This window comes from Aythya fuligula, chromosome 7, assembly GCF_009819795.1.
Source record: "Aythya fuligula isolate bAytFul2 chromosome 7, bAytFul2.pri, whole genome shotgun sequence".
Lineage (NCBI taxonomy): Eukaryota > Metazoa > Chordata > Aves > Anseriformes > Anatidae > Aythya > Aythya fuligula.
In genome coordinates this window covers 37,546,478-37,568,547 of record NC_045565.1, presented here as the reverse complement: position 1 = coordinate 37,568,547, position 22,070 = coordinate 37,546,478, and the positions used below count along the sequence as shown (strand labels likewise).

The 22,070-nt window shown below is 37.1% G+C and overlaps 1 protein-coding gene across 3 annotated transcripts in view; it reads right to left on the bottom strand.

Annotated features, from left to right (window-relative positions):
* INPP5A (inositol polyphosphate-5-phosphatase A) overlaps positions 1–22,070 on the bottom strand; it is a 240,465-nt gene that overhangs the window by 54,461 nt on the left and 163,934 nt on the right. For all 3 annotated transcript variants that reach the window (XM_032191089.1, XM_032191091.1, XM_032191090.1), the window contains exon 9: positions 19,323–19,407. In XM_032191089.1, coding sequence (XP_032046980.1) covers positions 19,323–19,407 — 85 coding nt within the window. The remainder of the gene's footprint in view (positions 1–19,322; positions 19,408–22,070) is intronic.

The following is a 22,070-nucleotide window of genomic DNA, read 5'->3' as shown; positions in this document are numbered from 1 at the left end:
CATACAAAGAACAGATCATTACGCTGCACCAAGTTCTTCCCGAACTGAAGCAAATATCATCTTTGACTAAAACAAATCTTCAGAAAGACATTAGCTCTTGATAAGACATGGAGCATCCACCAATTCCTCAATCATTCCAAGAAAGAAACTTCTCATTGATCACTTATGTGGCTGATTCCTCATGCATGATTTTTAATTCAAAATTTTTTGCTACCACTTCCTAAATATTATCTGGGATAGGACTAGGATCATTGTTGTAAATAGAGCAGACTGTGGAGACCAGTGTTCTAACTACAAACTCCTCGGACACCCTCTCTGACCTATCAGCCAGGGCTGTTAAAGGTAGGTTTAATGGTTATCTAAGGAAGCCAGGTACAGCAAACCTGATGCTACCTGTGAAAATAATTCCTCTGTGGCATCCAGACTTTGCCTAGGGTCTCTGAAAAAATGCAGAGCCCCTCACTCTCCTCCCATGCCAAATCATGCTTTTTAAATTCAGAGCGAAGAAACTTGATGCAATTCATTGTAATAGCTTTGCATCCGCATGTAAAATCAACTTCACAGTTGGTGTTACTTTTTTTTAAAATGTATCCAAAAATGCATTAATGATATATGCTATGGCATTATCATGGGAGCTGAGTTTGACCTGTTTGCCTTCAGTAAGACCTAATGTCCTTATCACTAATGACTTCTCAGAGCTTCTATACATGTAAACACAACCAAACGCAAAGTTAAACAATATTTTTGATGAACTTATTTTGCCATATGATTACTTGGTTATCATTTACACCCAAGCTGTTAATCTCATTACAAACTTTCTTTGTCAGACTCATTATCTGACTTTATTATATCTTTCAATTCTTTTATCACTAGCAACTTTTCTTTTAGTTTGTCTGAAATGAATGTCTTGCTAATGAGCTTTTAGCTAATGAGGGGCTTGCTCGGTGCTCCCTCCTTTAGTCTTGTACCCTTAACCACAGGTACAAATCTGTCCTTCTCTTAGCATTCTGCAATGCCCCAGGTACTCCAATTTCTTCTCAATCACCATTAAAGACTGTAGGCTAAAGATGGACAATTAAAATTGTCCAGTCCTTCTAGTTAAAATCATCCTCGCTTATTAGTAAGACTACTATACGCTTCATAATCTTCATGTGCTGAGCATATTCAACTGTTTCTTCTAGTACATCGAGCAGAAATACATACAGAACATGTCTGGTAATTCTGAAACACCATTTTCAGTTTGTTCAAGTATATGTAATAAAAGACTTAAACTGGTTTTTGTTCTTCTTTCTAAATGGAATCTGGTTAGATATAGTGAATTACTGATCCGGATGTAAATGCCTAAAAGTCATGCACATAGCAAACAGCCCTCCCAAATAAAGTAAAGAATAATGAAGAACAACAAAACTGCAGGAGTGATAAGACAGGAAGAACCCAATGTCCTACTGATCAAACCCACTTTTTTTTTTTTTTTTTTTTGCTTGATGACCGTCTCCTGTCTACAACCTGTTCAGGCACCTCTCTAAATCTCACAAAAGCTTTGCTTCAGCCAACATGCTGTGACCACACCTGTGTGTTCTCAAAATGCTGCTGTCACAGCCATGGTGAAGGTGGACAACGAGCAGAAGACAGTGAGCCACCCAACTCCCTCTTACTGATTTAATGTTAAGCACACACCACGCAGGGGACAGGAGGCGCAAAGCTTTCTTCCTTTAAATTATACAGAAACACGTCAAGTGAAAGAGATTTTCAGCACATCCAAGGAAAACATCAACTCTGAATTTTTTACTGTTAGATGTAAACAGAACTCTCAAACATTTCACTTGTGTCCAACACTGATAATCTGCATGAAATTTAGCGCTTGTTAAAACTGCAAAACCAAAGACAATTAAAAATAAACCTTGCTGTTTTATTCAATGTCATTTACAAGGAGATAATATTTGAAAGTGTTATACTTGATACTTTCACTCCAACACCTAGTAAAAAATTCTCATATTTACATAGAGGATATTCACTATACATTATTCTAGACTTTTGGGCCTGTCTTCGGATATTTCAGAGAGAGAAAATCGAAACAGATCAGGGTTTTGAATGGCATTTAAAAATATTTTTTTCTTGATGAATATTAACACTATACATATTTATGCATTGTAGTACTGAACTGTATATAATAATTTGATTTCAGAATTGTATCATCTAAGCAACCAGTACTCTTTGAACTAACTGTAACACGTTTTACTCCACAAAAGACACCTATAAATTCTTGGAATGATACTCAATGTGCAGGAAATTCAACTGTCAGTGTTCATGGATTTTAAAATTACCATTACTAAACCACAATAAATTAGCACACAGAGTTGCTTAGTTTAAATACTGTAATATTACAGGTTTCAGTGCAAATTTTATTTTACTTCTGAGGAAATTATCAAAGGCAAGAACAAAGTTAATGGTAGCAGCCTACGCATACCCTTCTGTATCTTCAGTGAACATTCATAGTTGAAAAAACTATTGTGCAAGTTATTGGCAAAAAAATCAAGCAAAACAGCCAACTATATAAAGATCATTGTCAAAACTAGCCTTTCATTTCAATGGTCACAGGTTTTCAACTAGAAATTCTGACAGCAAATGGTCAACTCAAACTATTTGCTAAAGCACATACAATACACAATACCAGGCAACTGTTTGGGACTTCTACAGAGCCTAACTACAGTAGAACTACAGCCTTTATTTTATCTATCCCTGCTTTTATTGTTTGTCATTGTTTCTTAGTTACTCTGCTGTCAATATTTGAAGAACAGAATCCTGTCTTGATATTGATTTGCTAAAGACTTTGAATCACTGTCTTCATAATGCATATGTTTTAAGGCAAGTGCATGCAAAAGGTGGAGGTGAAGCTGCTTATTGAATTAAATCAATACAAGACACCAGATTCGCAATTATCTGGTATTCATTTTATATGATGTAAAATATCCACTAAACAGAAAGAAAAAAAAATTCCATCTCACCTTAGCAATTTCTAATTCAAATTTCTTGTATACTCTTGACCTTTGGCGTGCTTAAGTTCAGTTGTTGTCACTCTTAAACATTTAGCATATACTTGACTACTCCAATGCTAAGTGAAGATTGGGTTGCATAATGCTATCTTTTGCGATACTTGTATGGTTCACACTGAAGGGCACAGAAAGAATAGCAATGGCAGTTACAGTCTGGAGATGTGCCTCTAAGGGGAGCTCAGGGCAATGCCACAGGGACTGCATGACTCAAAAAAAAAAACCACAACAACAACAAAAAACATTGAGGAGGAAACACGGTATTCATATGAAAGACCAAATCTATCTGGGTTATATTTGTGCTTCTCAAGCTTAATGACAGTACTACAGGTACACTGTCTTCAGCTGAAAATAAATCAAAAAATTAAACTGTTTAAATTTTCAGGAAAATGTTAGTATTGTATGAATAAAAGTAATCTAGAAATAGCATTACAGAAACAGAGATTTCCATGAGGTTAATCCAGTATGTGCATTTCTTTACTGTCTCTATGAAAGCAAGGTAATCTGAATGCGACATAAAAGACTTGCTAGAAGACAGGAATTTAATCTATCAGCAATGGTACCATAATCTATACCAGACTTTGTAAAGAATACCTTTTAGTGAGGTTGGAGAGTAAACTAAAAACTTTTACTTGTCTGAGGGCTAAATGCTGGTATAGAGTACATGGGTAGGGTATCACTGACTGATGATGCGAGTCTTCCTATAGCCACCATCCATCATCCCTAAACTTCACTGAAGCAAAGTTACACGCTGTTCAGAGCTCTGCTGCATTAAGTGGGGATCAGGAAGAAGTTTTTCCTCCAGGGAGCAGAATTCATAGCATCACAGAAGCACAGACCAGTTTGGGTTGGATGGGACCTGAAGGAGCGTCCAATTCCAAGCCCTTCTGCCACCTTGTGCCCACGGGGAGCCCACGGGGTTGAGGCAGCACTGGCTCCGCAATGGTGTACGGTGGGAGGGCTAGCCCCCACACCCGTGGCATCACGTGCATCTTGATCAGCCCCAGCCCGTCACACAGCATTTCTTCCACATTGGAGGAGCAGTTTCTGGGGAGCACAAAGGGGCAGACTCTTCACCTGCTTTTTGGGTGCTATTCTATGGGACTAAAAGTGCCATAACAGAGCCTGAACTCAGAATTCACTCTTACCGCAATGCCACTTCATGTATACATTTTTTTCAACCTCTATTAGAAAGTGCTGTGCAGCTGTTAACATATATTCATCCCACTGGAACAGGAAGTTACAAAAGCATTTGCAAAGTCAGCACCAGAGAAGTGGTCCTCTAACTACCCAATGACATGGAAAAAAAAATCCAAGGAAATGGCAAAAGTCATTTGAAGCCAGATGAAAGATCCTAATGACTCTCCAGAAATGTCCATCTGGGCAATTTACCTTGTTCTTCCATAGGAAGACACCATAAAGGAATATGATAATTTTCGAGTATTTTATTGGCATACTCTTTACTCATTAAAGGAAAAAAAAATCTATTATATGATTGTTGAGAATAACATCAGACTGTATAGGTCAAAAATTGACTGACATCACTCTGGACAAGCATTATTGAGACACACAAAGGAGCTGTTGTGCCTTTAAGCTTATGGTACATTGCAATGCAGTAAATGAAAAGCCACTATTATGAGGGGATGTTTATGTCAGTGTCTGAAACAAATCTTCTTTTTACTAGAATAATGCTGTCTTAAATTGTTAACTGTTGATCAGATAAACAACATGTGATAAAGATCCTATAATCTCTTTTCATAAAATTCATTTTAACTCTTTAATGGCTTTATATATTAAATTATGACGTTATTGAGCCCCGCAAAGGCTTTTAGTAGCTCTAAATAATATTGTAACAGAGCTCTTATGTAAGCAGTAATGCAAAAAATCATGATTAAATTTTAAATAACATAAATATTAAATGCAAAAATTTTCACAAGACATAATGTATCAGTCACCACCAAGAACTTGTCACAACCTCCTACCCTCTTCACCAAGAAAGCCTATTTGTAGGGCTTGGTGTAAGAAGGAACTAATTTGATTTCCATGGTCAGCCTGTAAATTTAACAGATGTTTTATGCAGTGCAGGATATACAGAACCTCTATGGCACTGTATTACCAAGACCAAGGTGATGCTATTTCACAAATGCAGCTTGCACAAGATATACTCCTAGTGGTCCTTCAGTCTTTAGACAGGACATATGGAAAGCAGAATGGTCCCAACATAATTTCAATCCTTCTACCTTTTCAGTAAGTAGCTAAAACAAATGGCCTTTGGATGAGGGGAACATTTAATGCTGCACTGTCGATCTCCTCTCCTAAGCCTCAGGGATGAAGTTTAAAATAAGGCAATTTACTACTTGCTGATTATATGAATCAAGCGACAAGAAGACACTGGACATGTTTATGAAGTCAGAACAGATGGGTCCCTCCTTCAAAGCCCCCATCTCTCAGCAGGACTTAACAGGTACACTCCCTGCTAACCAGATTGGCCTTTGCTCCTTGCCAGATAGACATCATTGCCCTTGGCTGGGACAAAACTGTAGTTCTCCTGAACAACATAATTTCTGTGACAGTCCATCTCCTTTATGCTGCACAGATGCTTGAGCAAGACTGGAAGGAAACGGTCCAGGCACTAATATGAGGAGAGGGAGCTGGGCACTGTCTGGGGACAGGTCCTCATGCCACGGGAGGCATTCCCTGCTCAGGGGAGACGAGAAAGCTTGAACTAAATAACATTCGCTTGTATGGCAATCTTGATGCAGAGAGCTCTGAAGAAGCTGGAGGAAAGAGAAATAGTTAAAAATCTAACACTGCCAAAGTGCTATATGTGTAGGCCTAAACTGTAAGGCTACAAGCCAACATACAATGTAGTCAACACCTTTATCTTAATGACTTCACGACAGAAATTCCATTCAGAACCAAACTCAGGAGAACCTCAGAGAAGAACCTTGCTTCTTCTCTGCAAGGGACGATTCAATAACTTGCTGATAAGTAAATATACAACTGTGGAAATATACAAACAGAAATGAGCATTTTGTAATTTTTATGCAAGTCTGAGTGGGATGGAAACAAATAGAAATAATATCAAAATGGATTTATGGAGTTATATATTTAGAAAGGTGTTAATAAAAGGAAAGGAAATATACTGAAGCACAATGAATTTAGTAGAAATTTGTCTACTGAGTTACTGGAATTTGCTTAAATTACCACAGTTGAAAGATTTATTCTGGAAAGTTACTCTGTTCTGGTATGTGTTTTTTTTTTAAACTCAAATTGGAAGATTTTTTGACTGAAGACTGCACATGTTGTTTGCTCTTATTTATAATGTTTATTTCAATTAAACCTTATCAATATCTTGTTTTGTTTAAGGCAATGACCTGGATCCTGAAAAGAAAGAATGAATAAGGTTTGTAACCATTCAAAAAGCTGAAACTTGAGGTACTCTATCCCTGACAGCTTTTACAGATAATAGTAGTATATTTTTGTCATATACTATACTATCAAGTCATGATGGGGTCCTGAGGCCATTAGTCACTGATACAGCAATAGTGCTTAAACTACTTAATATTGGAGTCAATAAATACCTTTCTAACCATTAAACTTCACAGTAAAGCTCTTCTGAGCTGAACAAAGCAGAGCAGCTTTCCAGCTGCAGCAAGGCCTTAAGGCAGCACTGTGGTGTGACAATGGATGCAGAGCAATACTGTGTCTTGCAGCTCTCACACAAACCAGTTTGTCCTGTGGGAAGATGATGCATTAACTGGGCCTCTGTGAAAGAAGATGTGGTATCTGTCTTTTACTCTGAAAGCTCAGGTACCATTGTTACATAAGAAAAAGAAAGCCATATGAATATAAAGATTTTTATCTGTCCCAACAGGAAATGAAAGTGACCAGGGTTAGAGTTAAATGCCAAGTGCACCAGCAAACAAGTGTCTGTACACAAAGGTGGTTGCTGCCTACCCCATACAAATGGCCTACACAAATAAGCTTTGTATATCTGGAACATTACAATTTGTCCACTCTCTATAAATACTACATTTAGCATTAGTTAGTGGCAAGGGGGTGCTACTATCAACTTTTTTGTTCCCATTATAGTAATGATAGTTTTCTATCCCCCAGCACTAAATCTGTGCCTAAATCAAAATAAAAATCTTCCTCCCTACCCTGATTGAATATCAATCTTGATTCCTGTGTTTCTGTGTATCCTATAGAGGCAGATATGATCCTGTTCCTTGATTTTCATATGGATGCCCAAATCTTTCTTCATTTAGTTTTTGATAAGCAAACAAAATATCATTCTAGATCACAGGCTGTAATTTTGAAAATTCCCAAATTCCCCTTCTAGGCTTCTACTAATGACAATCACAATACATATATGTACACTTTTTTTTTTTTTCTATGAATGGGTGCCTTTTAGATACTAGTGTGTAATTTGTCCATAGACATTAACACTTTGTGTCACAGTAAGAACCAGTAATAATCACGTATTTCAAAAGAATGCTTTTTTTTCTGTTTTTTTTCCAGGTACACCAATTTTTTTCAAAAATTACATAAATTTGGGATGGTCAAAAAATATTATATGGCATCTATTCGGGTGATATTTGGCCTCAACTCAGTTGATAAGTTTTTATACTGGATATAAGCAGAAAAAAAAAATCATAATTGGCTTTAGTTAAATATACATTAAGGGTTCTCACTATGCATTATAATACTTCATTTAATTATTTAAATTATTGCTTCTTTTATAGAAATAATTTTCAAGTCAGGAAATTATTAATGTTTACTTATATGTATGTTTTTTCTAGCTACAGCCCCTGCAATATGATAAACCCTCTTGCCCTGTGTGAAAAAAGCAATTGATTGCTAAAACTCTTAAGGGAAGTGGTGGAGTCACCATCCCTGGAAGTCTTTAAAAGACGTTTAGATGTAGAGCTTAGGGATATGGTTTAGTGGGGACTGTTAGTGTTAGATCAGAGGTTGGACTCGATGATCTTGAGGTCTCTTCCAACCTAGAAATTCTGTGATTCTGTGATTCTGTGAAAGGTAAGCATGCAATAAAGTGCTTTCTGTATTCTGATTCAAATGCTTCATGTGTTACAAGACCCCGGGCACTGTCAAAGTATTTGGCAAGCAAATGTCAGGATCTGTTTTGTAATTAGCATGTCATCAAGCAGGAAGTAACCTGCAATCCCATCAGGTAGATGAGCATTGTTAAATCTTGGAAAGTTGCAATGGAGACCTGGAATCTGGCATTCTGCTACGACATTTTTTTTTTGTGAATTTGCAGAAAGCTTCAGCCTCTTGAACTAGACAGCTTGAGTAAAGCTTCAAGGTTTCCCTTTGGATATTTTTCTCTTCTGTACCAGGAACAATAATCCTTGTGCTAAAAGTGATCCGCAAGCCCATGACAAAAGATATGCCCTCTCCAGAAACTTTCTTCTTCCCCCTGCACCTTTCCCCACCATTTAGTATATAGCACAAATCTATGAACTTGAGCCATTCAGTAATAGTTTGTCCTCAGAAACCACCACTTCTCCCAAAACAGCCCCACGGGCCAGTAGGTATATCCTGCAACCAGTGAAAAAGAAGGTTTCAGACAGCCAAAATGTCATCCATCACCATCACTGTAAGCTAGGTGATGAATGGCAGGTGTGGCAGCAGCCAGCTCTGTCCCGGGCTGTGCGGAGACGGGCGCTGCTGGTACCGCTGTCACCCGCCGTCAGCCAGTGCCAGCTGAGTCTCCCAGCTGCTGCCACGCAAGGCATAAAACATACACTCTGAACAATCACAGCAGCAGAGCTGAGCTTATAGGCTGCATTATTAATTAGTCTAATGACGCTCAGCCCTACTAGAAAGCACAAGATAATTGTATTTAATTTGTGTACGTTTTAATTATGGCCCAAGCAGTGCCAAATTTGATCAACGTATCATCTTTTCTGTTCTGCTCTGTAACCATGTTTGTATTAATTTGCATCTGAAACAGGAGGAGCTGCTAAACCCTATTGGGAATAGAGTTCCTTTTAGTTTTTAAACACTGCCATCTTTCACATCATGACGCTGTGCAAGACCTCTGCCTGCTGATAACAGTGTCATCTTTTCCTGTGGCCACAAATTAAAAGCAGGTTTACGACCACATGCTACTAGACCCTCTAGGGCCCCAGAGAAGGCAGCCAGAGAACAATTCATTCACTCATCCCTCCCCTTATCCATGATGGAAGTAGAAACAATTGCATCATTTAATTTACTATTGCAACGGGGATATGGCTCATTGGCCCCTCGTTGTTTTGAAGATGGATTTAATTAACCCCCTATGAATCTTGCCAATAAGCATGGCAGCATCAGTATGGAACTGGAAATGTTGAAAAATCAGTTGGAGAGATGGGTCATCAGTATTTCTCAAGCTAGCTCTGCTGAGAGGACTTACGACTACTACAGTGTTACAGCCCCAGCAGAAAGCAAAGGAACATACTGAGTTAATATACTACTGACTTACCTCTGGGAATCTAAGCTCAGGTTTGACTTAGACTACTGAGAAAAAGAGAGGTAATTGAATAATTCCTAATAGCCACATATATCTTTAATACAGAAGCCATTTGCGATCACTGGAAAATAAATAATTGCAATTAACTACACTGTTAAGTAAATATAAAGTCCCTTGGGGAAGCAATCTACATGCTTTTATAAGTCTGGCTACAATATGAAACTCATCACGATGTCTATGAGAGTAATTTATAATGAACGTTTAGCAGGTGCCTCAGATGGGTTGCTGCAATTTACATTCATTAATAAAACTGTCCTTATTAGACCCCAACTTTTATGCATTTTAATTTAATAAATCTTTATTACATGTTCATTTTACATTTGATTTTGTTTTGAAGATGTCACAGAATCAGTTTAACTTGTAATGAAAGTTAAAAGCTTTGAGACCCAGTTATTTACAATGACCTATTTGAAAAGAGAAAAAGAATCTAGCATCTTAAGCATTTCTAACTAGAATAAAAACACGATCTGAAGTTTGCAAGCTATTAAGAATAATTTATTTAATTAAATGCAGGTTTATCTTAAGAATAAAGCAATGTGATTTTTCTTTTTGTAAGGATGGCTTAGTATCACTTAACTAAAGGAAGAAGGGAATCCTGTTACAGTTTAAACTGACAGTCATTATGGAGCAAGGAACACATTAATTGAAAAATACAAGAAAGAAAGAACAATTCCTTTCATAAAAGGGCTTTTTTTCATGATTTGTAGCACATTATTAGAAGCTCTTCTAACTACTTGAAGATTTAATAGGATGTTATGAAGTTTGGGTAGTCTTGGTTCAGTCAGATTTATGCAAGCCTTCATTAATTTGTTGCTTTTGTAAGAAGGGATCTGTCTGACAGCATTTGCATACCTGTACCTCTTTATTTTGTCCTGCTGTAAAAGCTACAGGAAGAGCGTCTGTCTTTTCTCAGCACAATTAAGCATTCTTCAGTGCTGCAGTCAGCCAGAAGACATACATGTATAACCTTGTCTCAGAAATATGTAAGAGGCCTTTTTTGTCCGAGTCAGATTTTGAGCCATTTAGAAGCATTACTGCAGTGTTTTATTGTGTGTGAAATGACACCTTTGTTTGTCTAAAAAGATTTGTTAATCAGTTTCAGTTCTTGCAGAAGAAAGAAAAGATAAAAATTGGACTGTCAAATGTTGGTGTAAGCCTAGAATAGACAGAAATAGTTTTCTTAGCTGTCAACAATTTTCATTTCATCAGTTTTTCCAACCCTCCCAACTATATTCAACAAGTCATCACTAAAGAGCAATAAAGTTTGAGATCAGCATCAAAATACGCACAAAGCATCTGAAAACGAATTTTTATTGCTGTGTGCATATTCAGTATCTGTTCTGGAACCACAAAATAGACTGTGAAATGTGTACAACAGGTTAGTTTCTCTTGCAGATTTTGCAGCTGTAAGGAGAATAAAATCATCTAGTTATGTGCATAAACACCAAAGACTGAAACATAGTTGTGAAGTTACACTTCATAATCCAAACTATTAATAACTTTACATCAGCAACTTTTGAGTATAGCTTTTGATATTCTATCAATAAAAAAGAAGACTTTTCCATATACTTTATTGTTTTAAGACCTAATTTCAATACTTGTTAAATAAGAACTAGTGGAGAACTGTAGACATACAGCTGTTCTTCATATCCCATCCAGCAAATGGAGAGATGGCGTGGAGCTGTGGAATTGGGAGCAAAACCTTAAGAGGGATGAAGAAAAAAGGAACAAATGAGCTAGAGAGAAGATTGGGTGAGCACAGCCACAAACAAAATAAATGTCTTGAGAGAAGCAAAGTGTATTTTTTCGTGGCCCCAAAGGCAGAAAAATATACCAGTTCAGGACTGGGACAAGAAAGCACCTAGGTAAACAGTAATAATTGAGGGCTGAGATGGGGAATCCTTACCCAGGCAGCTGACTCAACATACAGAATGATCTTTGCAGGCTCTTGCACTTTCTAGTTGTGCAAGAGCCTGCAACAACTGATTTAGTTGTTTAGTTAAATCCCACTGCCACATCTGATCCAGTTGCTGGGAAGATTCCTTCCCTGTGTCATTTCTCAAGCTGTCATTCCCTGAGGTGCTTCAGATGTCACCTGTTCACCTTCTTAAACACATTTCTGCTTTCTGCTAGCAATTGCCCATTTCTCATATGAGCCAAGACTTTCTGTAATTGCAGCACCAAATCACTACGCAGTTATTCATTTTCTCATTCTGTTGCATGTTGCAGTGGGAGAAATCATAATTAAAGCAGGGAAAAGAAAGACTTTCATCTTTTTCATACTTTTTGGCTAAGGATTTTTTGGATAAAGGCCCTTTTTCATGCCTTAAAATGGTTTTACTTGCCCAGCACCAGACAGCTGTGATGCGGATTGCATACTTGAGATGTATTTTCATTTCTCTATTGAAAAAGGATCCAACTGAAAAGTTTGAGACGTCTCAGCTGTTCACATAAACCAGATGTGTGGTTACTACAATGCACAGGTGATACCCTACTATTTAGGAATGATTTGGGACACCAATAACATTCTGGGCTGCATCAGGAGGAGTGTTGCCAGCAGGTTGAGGGGAGTGATTCTTCCCTCTGCTCAGCAATGGTGAGGCCACTTCTGGAGCACTGTGTCCAGTTCCGGGTTCCCCAGCACACAAGGCACATGGACATACTTGAGAGAGTCCAGAACAAGCCCACAAAGATGATGAAGGAGTGAAGCATCCCTCATATGAGGAAGGGCTGAGATACCTGGAACTGCAAGGCTCAGGGGGACCTTATCAATGGTCTGAAGACCCAATGGGAGGGAATGGATAAGATGGAGTCAGGCTCCATTTCAGTGGTGCCCAGTGACAGGACAAGAGGCAATGAGCACACACTGGAACACAGGAGGTTATCTCTGAACATGTGAAAACATGTTTCAATTGTGATGGGGACCCAGTACTGGTATAGGATGCCCCAAGAGTCTGCATTTTTGAGCATATTCAGACCCCAACTAGACATGGTGCAGAACAACCTGCTCTAAGTGACCTGGCTTAAGTAGGGGGGTTGGACTAGATCTTAAGAGGTCCCTCCCATTGTAAACAATTTGTGGTTCTTTGCTTAGAGTTGTTTGAAGATCCAGCCTGTTTGAAGATACAAGTGGACCAGCACTAGTAGTCAGGTTCATAGTCTAGTTGGAAGAGTAGAACTAACATAGTGATTTTTAACCATAATTAAAGACTCATGAACTTGAAAGAGCACATCTGCTAAGAACAGGTTTCCTGAACATATTTGTTTCCATTTCTGAAAAAGGTTTCCAGAACATATTTACTTCCATTTCTGAAAATGCCTTTTAGTTCCCAAGTTACAGATTTGAAACATCAGCTATTCTAAAAATATTCTGTAAATATTCTAAAACGCTTAATGTAATAAGTATCATTATCATATGGATTTACTAAAGAAAAAGGTTTCTGATTTTTTGTTTCAATTTATTAAATTGCTTAAGAATACATGTATGTAAACAGAGTTATAGCTGGATGAAATGCCATATGCAAAGTTTGTTTTCTGAAATAAAATAAATTGTATTAAAGAGAACAATGTTCCAAAGATATAGAACATGATCTAAAAATACTTTAGTGCTTCAGATACCATGTTATGCTGTCCACTGCCATACTACAGATGGTTCGCTTATCCTGCACTGAAGAATTCAGCAAGACCTACAAGAGTTTACCACTTGGGTATAGCTGAGATCCTGTATGTATAGACATCTGACTTTCATTACTGCCTAGAAGATATGATGTCTAATTTGGATTTTGAAAGGGAGGCAGAATTGTCCATGCCCACAACTAACTAGACATATAGGCAAGAGTTTCAGTGGATAACTGTTTGTTTGTTCCTGTTTTATTGTTTCTTTTTTGTTTTGTTTTAAATACAAAAATAGAGTAATTCTTAAAGATTAATAAAGACAGTTATTGTGGCCAACTGACAGCAAAAATACTCTTCCTAGTGGCAGAACCACCTAACACTTGAAAAGTGATTTAAATAAAACAACCCTGGTAAACTGTCTCTCATGAAGTTAGAAAGAACAGAAGGAGAAATATCTCTACCAACAGCCTGACCAAAGCTGTCATCTGCGATGCTCTTGGCTGTTGCAGTGAAATAGTGACAGGAGTTATCTCCTGAATGATGCTCTGCATAAACCGCCAAGTTTTAGCAAGTGGGCAGGCTAGTACGAATGAGAACTCTTTCCTTTTTAAACATTTGCCCTAACAAAGGGGAAAGGGCACCTCGGCATGTTAAAGACACAAAATGACAGCCCGTGTGGGATGCCAGTGTGTAGGCAGCCCCACAAATTTACCAACGGGGGTCAAGACCCTCCCACTTGCATTTCCATAGATCTATGTGAGTTAAGAGGAAAGGAGAGATTAATAGGGCCAATTCTGCTTCCACATTTATTCTAGTAAGTGTTTGTAGAGCTTACAGAAAATAACAGATGCTAATCAGTTATTTCAATTAAAAAAAAATACATATGTATATAAAAATGCTAAAAGAGGAGATTTGAATGGCCTTGGCAGCCTGAAGCCTTGTGTCATCTACAGAGGTCGCAGGTGATAAACTGCTTGATCTTAGGGACTGACAGAAGAGAATTAACTTACTGCTTGCAGTTAGACATTTTATTTCATTCACCTATAGTAATTTAATTTCCTTAATTTCTCACATCATCAAAAAGAATCTATCCTCCTCAATTCTTAGTAATAAAATACCCCACTTATCCCTCCACAAACATTAGTTCCCTCTTCACCCTTAATGTGGTTTAGAGATTTTAGTATCCTAATTTTATGAAGCTGATAGACAACCAGTCTTGCTTCATTTTAGAACCTCCTAATATTTACCCTATTACACTTTTTGAAGAACCAGAACACTAACTCATGATTTTTATGTTTCCAGAATATTCTTCAACGTCAGCCTGGAGTACACCTTGTTGCTGCTGGAGATTTCTTTCAAGTCAAGCCTCATCAAGCCTCCTTGCAATTCAGTTTTAGAAGATAATTTCTCAACAACAGAAAAACTACCTTTGTCACACACATGCTTTTGTGTCTCTTGGTGAGAGACATACACGCATTGCATTTCTGATAACCACTGTCTTACAATGGCCTATCTGTATTATGTTTAAAACACAGGGAGAGCAAAACTTCCAGAAAAAGTATAGGAGAACCATCACCTACATACAGAAACAAAAAAAAAAATCATGTTTCTATGAAATGTTGTGACAATGCCTGAATTAGAGACACTGACAAGCTGATTTAAACTAGAATTTGATCAGATATAAAAGCTTACAATAATTTTGTATATGTTGTAAACACATCTACAACAAGCTGGTAAGAAAAGTGCTAGAAAACACCCAGAAGCAGTGGGTAAATAACTAGAATACTCTATCTCATCCAAGAGATCTGGCATTGAAAAAAAAAATAATCAGTAGGCAAATATTTGAATTTAAACATCAGTAAAATACTAAAACTTGGTCAACTTTGTAAGTGTAGGATTAAATAAATTTAGGAAAAAAAAGTCATAAAAAATCAGAAAAAAATAAAGTCTTTGTGCATGCATACCTTAAAAGGATTAAAACCTGAGGAAAAGTAAATCTTTCTTTTGTATGTATTGCATTGGTAAAGGAATTTCCTACTTACTAGGCTTATTTTTAGAAATGCTTAGAGTACGAAAGATGATGAGCTGAGGATGTCTAGCACTAAAAGAATGCAATGCCAGCATGACATATGACAAGCAGCAGTGCAAGAGTGTAATTTGTTGCTCTGAACTGATCTACAATTGATCTTCAAAAAAGTGGTACTTACTAAGAGGCTTGACTACAAACTACAAACAGAAGATTTTCTGGATGTTTTCCAGTAACACAGTAGTAGCGTTTATCAGCTCTGTCTGTCCTTAGGCAGAGAGATGAACGTCACAGTTCAGCCATGTAGAAACACCAGGACGTGTAAGGATCAGGCCCCCAGATGAAATGACCAGAGCACACTGGGAACTGGTTCAGCACATCTACTAGGAAGATGCACTCATGCTACCTCAGCACTGCTTGGCCAATGACAATGTTGTCAGTGCTTTAGACATATTACAGATGAAAGGAATCTCCCAGCAGCGTCAGATAGGCATTTGTAAGCTGAACACGCAGACAGACTAGAGCATTCCCCATTTCTTGCCATGCAGCTCCTGTTTGCACAAACCTGAGAAAACCTGGTCGGAGACCCTCCAAGAGGTTTAAAATGCACATTGACAGGAGCCGGGAAAGTCCACATGCTTGACGTTGAGCAGGACTTAATCTCCTCAAGCCCACATTTGGCCATACACTTCTTCCCCAGAAAACTTGACTAAAATGGAACTTTCTCATTGGCCTGTTTCAGAATGAGGACAACTTTGAAATGCTTTAATATGCTGAGCTGTAGGTAGTTCCCTGAACACCATCATACCAAGCAGCAAATTATGCTCAAGTTATAATTCATATATACTGTAAAACAATTGTATTTTCTATGCCTGTTATGCTACTGACATCCTATTTCTTTCTTGCTGGTTTATCCCTCTGGACAACACACTTGTTAATGTACATATGGATCTCAGAATTGCCAGAAGCCTTTACCTGTTTTATTGATTCCCCCTGGATTACTCCAACAACAGTAAAGCAGATTTTCCTAGCAAGGAAATCAATGACTTTAAATTAAAGTTCCCATAAAATATTTAATAAATTATATATTAATGATTTATTATCTATTAATTGTGAATTAATACGTGCAACATTTTTAGCATCTGATTTAGCACCCAGTCCTTCAGTGTCTGGACTCCACAGCTCCCAGATTCTCCCTTTCAATGGCTTAAGAGAGAAATTCTTTAGAAATATACTTCATTCTTTGTGTTTGGTATAGGCACAGTCTACAACACATCTATCAACGCATCTTCCAGTGTCCGAGTGTTCAGCACACTGTGGTCTCAAGAGGGAATTCAAAAGGTCAAAAAGAAAAGCAGAGACAAATTTAGTAATATATACACAAAGATGATAGCTCAATGGATTAACCCTTAAAATTCCTAGCATTAACTCCACTGCTGATAGTCAAATAGATGTTTCATATCAGCAGTTTGCACAGACACACATTTAAAATGACAGAAGGGGCCAGGAAAACGATCTGTCTATGCACAGGCACAGGCTAACACTTTGGCTTGCACTAAGCATTACATAAGGCTAACCCTAACCTTAACCAAGTTTTCTAACCCATCTAAACATTAGGAAACACTTTTTTATGGTGGGGATGATGGAACACTGGAAGAAGTTGCCCACAGAGGTTGTGGAGTCTTGTCCTTGGAGATCTTCAAAAACTGCCTGGACATGGTCCAGGGCAACCTTCTCTGGGTTGGACCAGACGGACCCACAGATGTCTCCAACCTTAACCGTGATTAACCTTAACCTTCTCTGATTCTGTAATTCTATGGCCTTGCTCAAGGCACTGCGCCCTCTGTTGACTTTGGAAAAATGGCACAGCTGAGAAGCACCATTCGTAAACTAGTTTGTAAAGTGATTTGGGATTGCATATTATATACAATCAAACCATTAAGTCCTATCTGGTACAATACCTACTAGAGGTGGTATGTAACTCCAAGCTTCCAAATTATACTTTAGAAACTGATCTGTTTCATCGGTGCCAAGACTTTATTGTCAAAACAGTATGCTACACACTTACTATTGATTCATTCATGACAGTTTTGGTGTCAAGATGCTGCCAAAGACATTCAGCTTGTACCACCACTTCTGTGTAGTAAACTGCATGAGCCATACGTTTCTTAAATCTTTTGTATCTTCTGACATACCAGTTTATAAACTGTACCAAATGCAGACTTAATGCAACTTTAATTACATATGTATATGTGGAAGTGGAAGTTTCTAGACCAACTTTAATTATGTTTAACTGATGTTGCAATTGGTCTCTCATTATATGATCTAGCTGAGTCAAGTTCTGTTTAACGGGATATGCTACCTGTCAAATAAAACAACAGAAACAACAGAAAATGTGCATTACTCTAACATTTTTTGAACTCACACATGCATACATTTTATCTAGGAAGAATGGGTAAGAGAGTTTCATTCATCTTCAAATCACACCTTTTACATAACCTTGTGTACTCATGTATAACAACATTAATTGACATTGGTGCAGCATTTCGTAAGATGAAAAGCGCAGTGTCAGGATTGTGAATCTCCTGTACCCTTACCACCTTACCATTGTGCAATACACTCAGTATGCATCCTATGTGGTTAGTGACGTTATTTTGTTAGGAGCAGACTGCTTTGAAGCTCACAAATACAAAAGTAGAGGTCTTAATTTATTGTTAATAAAGAAAGCATTCTCTGCAGGTTCAGTCCTGCAAACTGCGATGCACAAAGTTTGGAAAAACTTACAGTGCTCTTTGTCAATGCAGGGTGTAAAAGATAATTCTGCTGGACCATGACTGATAGAGATGTTCTCAGACTACACATTCTCAATAATACTGCACTACTAGTGAATTAAAAAACCAGACATTTCAAAAACAAGTTGCCTATAACATTGATGATAACTATGGGAACAACAGCGTCAGAGGGCAGGATTTAGTCTTTATTATATGTTCATGATATGAAGCTGCATATTCTAAATAATTGACTTGAGTTCATGTTCAGTTATGCTTTACTTTTGTTGGTTAAATGACTACAATGTCTAAAGGATTCTGAGAAGGAAGTTATTAGCTACATATACTGTGCTGTCAAACTCGTATTTTTCAACAGATGAAGGACTAATCATTATGTAAGGAATGAGAGCTGTACTGTACCTGTATGAAAGGTATCCAGCCTTTGACATACAGGTTGCTTACTTACTTCCTGCTACTTGATTTACAAAATAAAAGCTTTTGGTTTAGAAGATACATGCCTATCCCCAAGGACACCAAAAAGACACTGCAGCTACTCTGAGAAAAGTGGGAAATCCATGAGATTAACTGTTTTTCAACATGGATATTATTTTTGACCCCAAGCTACCTGGAGCAGAACTTTAGCAGTGAGGTCAAGGTAATCTCAACTCATGATGAAAAAGGTTTACTATATTCCCTTTGCCTTTATACAAATCTTCCACTCACCCTTCCACACTCAGATGTTACTGTCACAAAGGTTTGCACCAATGTCTGTTCTTATTTTTAAAGTGTTGAATTCTATTACAGAAATTTAGGAAATTTCTCATTTTTTCCCCCACCAATTACAGTAAAAGATTGTGAGATTCACTGTGAGCTCCAAATGTATGACAAAAGTCACAAACATACAATACAAATGTGGTATCCGTTGCTGAAGCTAAAAGAGATTTCAAAGATGCCTATCAATGAAAGAGACTCTTCTATGCAACGTGAAGACTCCAAGTCTGATCTTAGATGGGTAGCTATGTTTTTCCCATTTCTATACACAGGACCATAAACAGGTAGTATGGACTCTTAAGCCCATTCGTATTTACATCTCACTCTACATGTAAGAAACACTTTACACGCCACTACTTAGAAAAAATGCTGATGTTAACTATGTTTTTCTCAATTTCCTCAGCAGTTTCCCAGCACAGTCATTTCTAGGTACCTGTCAGATGTTCTTGTTAACAGTATTCTTAGCCAAGCTTGATGTTAACATTAAGATTAGTTCATTAAGTCACTTTTAACATTTCCACAAAAATGAAAATGAAAAATGAAAGTCCTACCTCTACTACTGCTTTGGCATCCAGTCTAAAATTGAAATCTCCAAAGACGAAATATGAAACTTTCTCAAACCGCTGATCTATAATTCTGGAAAAAAATAAAAAACAAAAAAACAAAACACAAACAGAACTGCCATTCAGCTTTATGTATATGTGAACATGTACAAACGCGCAAATCTTGCATATCTTACTTCTAAGTACTACCTTAGAAATAATTATTGGAATGATCAAAACTATCAGCTTATACTGAAACAATCTTCTCAATACATTAACCATGTTTTTGGACTGATCATCCTTGCTCAGGCAATTGTGTCCGACCCCATTAAAATAACGCATTTGAATTCCCCTATCTGTCTGAAAGAACAATCTAGAGGAATGCTAGTTCGCAGAAGTTAGTAAAAAATCAATACAAAACCAGCACTTGGGCAAGAGAGAAACCTTGAGGGCATCCTAGAGGTACTCCACACCTTTGAAAAGTTAAGTATATGTGCTTTGGGCTGGGCAACTAAATTAGAAACTCCAAATTGGTAGTAAATTCAGAATTCACCTACCTTCAATTCTGTGTTGTGTATTTATGTATCTGTAAGATTGTGATCATAGCATTTACTAGCGTTTGTTAATATTCTAAGGACTTTAAAAAGAGTGATTTATTAGTGCTAAACATTACTGATGCTGATTAAACTACACATTTTTTCCTAGATTATCTATGGTTCTCTGAAAGGCAGTTCTCGTATCTTGAAAGCAAATTTTCACTGAGATTGTAGCTAACCCCTAAAAGGTGATCTTTCCAGATGCGGAATAAAGATTAACTCTTTTCTCAAGCCTTTGCTCAGTAATAAACAAGGAAATGAGGCATTATTGTTCATCTTACAAATTTTGTGTTACTAAAAATTGTTATTGTATTATTAGTTTATCTATTATTAGTAACACCTGTTTGGTACTCCTAACAATGTACAGTTTTACTTGGTTCCAGAGATCTTGACATTCAGAAATCCAATGAGTCAAGCTTAATTTCAAAACAAGAATCAATACAATTAATTTCCCATCAGTAGCCAAGGACGATATGGAGTGAAATGTGACTGTTACAGCTACAAATAAAATACACAGACAAAACCCACAAAAAATGGACTGACACACTAGATGCACAGTATATAAGAAATAAGGAACAAATGCAAGGCAATACATTATGTACATTCTGGAAATATATAAATATGTAAGCACTATGATGCCAGAAACCCCAAATGAGAAAGAGGCAGGAATGCAAATAGATAGGTAAATAATGACAAAGCAGTACACAGTAAGCAGGCCTTCTGGAACAACATTGCCCAGAAAGGAGGCATTCATTTTAAATGGTTTTAAACCTTTCAATGTATTACATCCATTTAGATACTTCAAAGCTGTAAAGAAAGATACAACATTGGATTTACAGTGAGATACTACTCCTTTTATCTCCGTTTATACTATCTCACATTTTTAGTTCACTGTAATCTATTGCATAAGGAACATTATTCAATTGAAAAATTAATGTGCATTGGACCTAAGGTAGTGATCATCTGAAGTGAAAACTCTTGTAAAGACTTTTCTGGTATGAAAATCTCAAATCCTCCATTCAGCTGACAAATTATTGCAGGTACTGTTAATAAATACTGTCTACTGTCAACTCCTAGCAAGCATCAAGAAAAACCTGTCATTCTTGACCTGTACGTAACATTAGTTTGATTAGTGCCCTCCTGGCACATTAAAGGAAAACGAGAACTTAAAAGTTAAACCATTTACTTTACCTTAATCTGCTAATACTACAATTGCTAGATCTGATATGCAACTTGTACATAAGAAAAACTGATTTTTCTGCAGCAACTTTCCTGATTCATATCCCTTTGCCCACTGCCATTTATTGCTGACAAAAACCTGAGAGATATTGCAGGAATGACATCAAGGTCTAGAGAAGGCCTCTCAAAGCAAATTGATATTATGAGGATGATGTCTGAGATTATATTATGCAAAGACAGATTTTCCAAATAAACAGTCTGTTCCAAAAATAGCCAGTTAAAATGTCTGCTAACCAAATTAACTTGAAAATCCTCAAACAGTTACTGATGAACAAAACAGCTTATTAGTCTGCTCCTGAACAATTAATTAAAATTCAGTCATTTCATAGTTTTACACATTACTTGATTACTTGATTTACACATGATTTGCATACAAATGAATGCCAGCTTTAAAATGGATAGTTTTAACCAGTAGCTCCCCTTGTAGTTTCTCTTGATGGATATTTTAGAAAAAGTATCTCATTACAGATTGAAATAAAATAGTCCAAATATTACTTCTCAAGAATGATGTTTAAGTGGCTTTCGATGTATCTCCTTTTCACAAGTGGTGAAATTTAGGCGTACAGTAAAATTAACAACAGTGGTACAAGGCATATACATGTATACGTACTTATTAAATGATCTGGGATACCTAACAATAAAAATGCCTTAAATGACTCAACTAGATGTTTATGTTTGTCACATACTATCCTGGACACTGGGACTTATTATTAGTTCAAGAATTCCCGAATTTTAGAATTATTTCAGCAGTGTGGTACTCTGATAGCTCTAATTTGAAATACTTACTGGTGCCTGTAATTCCATTGAATCAATAGCACAAGAACTATCTCAATTATGCTTTTAGAATCAGAATCAAGTTAGCAAAGGAGACAGCAATAAAGAAAAGTACAGCAATATTTCCTCTCCCAGCAGCAATGCAGGA